Here is a 3,465-nt window from a genome sequence, read left to right as displayed (position 1 = left end):
GGGAAAATAAGCATAAGAGAATCAGGACGACGCAAACGCGGACCGAAACATCGACCGGCCGGCAAACCACGGAACCGAGCCAGCGCTTCGCAAACGATGATGACCACGGCGGCGGTGCCGGCGGGCGTCGTCCCGCTCTTGCTTCTCTGCATGCTCGCCGCGGCCGACGGCCGGCCTGCTGTTCCGAAACACAGGCAAGTACTGTATTTCCGTCAGTTTGTTGTGCTTGAGGCCTGAGCTCGTTTTCTTTGCTCATTGATAGTTTCCGTGTAAAAAGTATAAGTGATATCGATCGATCGCTGTATTTAACGTAGGAGGGACGTCGTTGTGCCGTTGAGAAGGGAGATTCTGGATGGAAGCAAGAACTCCAGCGGTGGATGGACGGTGGTGAGCAAGGGCTTCACGTTCGCCGCCGACAGCGTCCCGTTCAAGAGCTGTCATGCTTCGACCATCGTGGAGGTCAGTTGCTCTAGATTAATGTGTTTTCTTCCATTGTTTCTGAATTTATTTTCGGTCCCTTTTTGCCGGCTGTTCAAGAATACAGCTGGGCGCACGCGCGCGGCATTCATGCGTAACCTTGAAGTTCTGAAGTGCAGATTGAGAAGGATCACTTCCTGGTGGCCTACTTCGCCGGATCAAAGGAAGGTGCTCCCGATGTAAAAATCTGGTCTCAAAGATTCAAGGTCTGTTGACGGAGTTACCTCTTGAAATTCGAGCTAAGCATCCGCAGAACTGCTTACTGGAACAGCTTAAACTCGTTCTGAAATTAGAGTACTTTGTTACGGCCCACAGCTTAAACTCGTTCTGAAATTATCAAGTCACGACTTGCGATAAGTTAATATCCAGCGATCGGAGATAAATCTGGTGTTGGCTGATACTAAAAGCATGTACATCGATTGGTGCTAAGGAGAAGCCAAATAAGTGAGAAATAGGCTAGTCCTGGTGCTAAAGGATGTAAGCAAGGGTGGCAATACTAGAATGAATAGCACCAGTGCTAAGGTTAGAACATGTACATCCGATGCCCCTTAAGTTGTATGCTAAGCGTAGTTATCTAACATAGTTTCTTTTAGCACCTTCTAGTTTATCCATTAGCGAGCATGTACATCCTTTACCGTTTGAGTTGGGTGATACGTGAGACTCAAATAACGGAATGGTTGTGTCGTTTCAGGACGGGAGCTGGCAACCACCGCAGGTCGTGGACCAAGAGCAGAACGTGCCGATGTGGAACCCTGTTCTGTTCAAACCGCCAAACAGCTCCCAGTTGCTTCTATTCTACAAGATCGGCCCCGACGTGCGCAGGTACGCAACGTAACCGCGTTGGACCGAGTGGACGACCAGATCAACTCCGGCATCAACTCGTCCTTGCGCGTTCGGACAACTTGTTGCGAGCGCGATTGAATTTTCAGGGTCTCGTGTTCCTCTGAGACATGCATGTTCGCATGAAACGTTGTTGCAGCTGGACCGGGGCGATGAAGCGGTCGGTGGACGGCGGCGCGACGTGGCTCCCGCGCGAGCTGCTGCCTCCGGGGATCCTCGGCCCTACCAAGAACAAGGCATGCGTGTTCCAGCACATCTTATACGCGACTTTGATGCCAAATGTGATATGACCGAGCAGCAACAACTAATCCATGTTATATGTATTTATGTGCATGCAGCCACTCCTGTTGAGCGACGGGCGGATGATGTGTGGCTCCTCGGTCGAGAGCTGGAACTCGTGGGGGTCATGGATAGACGTGCGTGAGTTCACCGTTTCTCTCTCTCTCAGCTATCGTGTGAAGGATCGATCATGGTGCAGTTGTTATTTTTTATTTTTTGAGAGAGAGGATGTGCAGTTGTTCGAACCGAGCCGAGCCTTCAAGCCGTGCTGGGCTGCTCAGCCCATCTTCCCTCACACAGCTCGCCCGACTCAACTGGTCCGCGCGGATGGTAGCCCGACTCAACTGGTCCGCCGCGCCATATCGGGCTGGCTGACCTAGGCCGCCCCGCCGCACGCTATCACGCAAAAAGCCCAGCAATACTGCCTCCCGCTTTCCATCCCGTCCCACGGGCCACGAGACGCACGACTTCCCTGGCCGAAAGCCCAGCGCCCACCGCGCGCCAGCCGCTCTTCTGACCGATCCCACGACTTTTCTTCCTTGACAGGTGACCGAGGACTACGGGCGGTCATGGAGGCGGCACGGGCCGATCTACGTGAAGGACGTGGCGCAGGGCGTGATCCAGCCGTTCCCCTACGCGACCAGAACCAACGCCACCCTGCGCGTGCTCATGCGCTCCTTCACCAGCCTCGGAAAAGTCTACATGGCCGAGTCCAAGGACGACGGGCTCACCTGGAGCCACGCCGCGCCCACCGCCCTGCCCAACCCCAACTCAGGTACGTGATCAGTTCTAGCCGAGAGCCCGAGACACGTACGTCGTGTGTGCCCAGTATGCTTACGCGCCAACGCGTGTGCAGGTATCGATGGGACTAGGACGCGCGACGGCAAGCTCGTGCTGGCGTACAACACCCGCTCCAGGGAGCAGCTCAAGGTGGCCGTCTCCGACGACGACGGCGACTCGTGGAGAGAGGTCGTGACGCTGGAGGACGCCGCGTCCATGGAGTTCTCCTACCCGGCCGTCATCACCAGCAGCGACGGTCTCATCCACGTCACGTACACTTACAACCGGACGCAGATCAAGGTGAGGTTTTCCAATTCTTCGCAATGTTAATTGTTTATTCGCGTGGGCTCGTGCTGTAGTATTCTGACATTGACATCTGCATTGCTCATTATCTCTAATCTGATCAATTGCTTGCTGACTGCAGCATGTGGTGATTCAGCCCGGGAGATAGTTCACCTGATAGTCTGATACTACTGGACTAGTTTAGCTTCAACCCTGGATGAATATGAGATGAGCTACTTGTACTGGTAGGTTGCGAGAGCAGCTTCCAAACTGCCATTTTTTGCATGCATATACTGTTATTCTTTGCGTGCACCTTTACGTCTCCAGTTTCCACATAGAAGTACTTGCAGAGATCACAGGAAATAGAAGAAATCACTATCCACCACAATTAACAAGATACGGATATCAACCACAGACCGAACGTCACCTAAACAAACAAATGAATAATTGCACGGCAACCAATTAAATTATAATAGAAAAAGGTGAATTAATTGACATGCATGCCAATGATCTTGGAAGCTTGTGATCAAATGATGATGTAATTGGAGGTGGGGCATGTACATCATTATCTACTTTATTTAGCCAGAAAAACTATGTATATAATATATCTGTCTATATATTCTATATTATTAAAACAAAGTCCAAAATATATATGAAAAATATGCTAAAAACTCTTGCCTTATTCACAGAAATAAATAATAATTTAGAATTTCAGTATCTTTCAATATCTAAGTATAAATATAAGAAAAGAACAGAAAGGAGGGTTGATTTGCGGTAATAGATGTTTTTCACATACAACTAGCAAAA

At 50.6% G+C, this 3,465-nt stretch overlaps 1 protein-coding gene across 1 annotated transcript; it reads left to right on the top strand.

The window, feature by feature from the left end:
- Positions 1–2,972, top strand: LOC133910210 (uncharacterized). Its single transcript, XM_062352721.1, has 9 exons — positions 1–194; positions 315–459; positions 597–683; positions 1,169–1,299; positions 1,457–1,553; positions 1,656–1,733; positions 2,143–2,371; positions 2,453–2,676; positions 2,801–2,972. The coding sequence occupies exons 1-9, from the start codon at positions 97–99 to the stop codon at positions 2,825–2,827; spliced, it is 1,116 nt and encodes a 371-aa protein (XP_062208705.1). The 5' UTR covers positions 1–96; the 3' UTR covers positions 2,828–2,972.
- Positions 2,973–3,465: the final 493 nt, after the last annotated feature.

The sequence above is a fragment of the Phragmites australis genome, chromosome 2 (assembly GCF_958298935.1).
Source record: "Phragmites australis chromosome 2, lpPhrAust1.1, whole genome shotgun sequence".
NCBI lineage: Eukaryota > Viridiplantae > Streptophyta > Magnoliopsida > Poales > Poaceae > Phragmites > Phragmites australis.
Note: the sequence above shows the minus strand (reverse complement) of the source record. Positions and strands in the feature narration are given on the sequence as shown.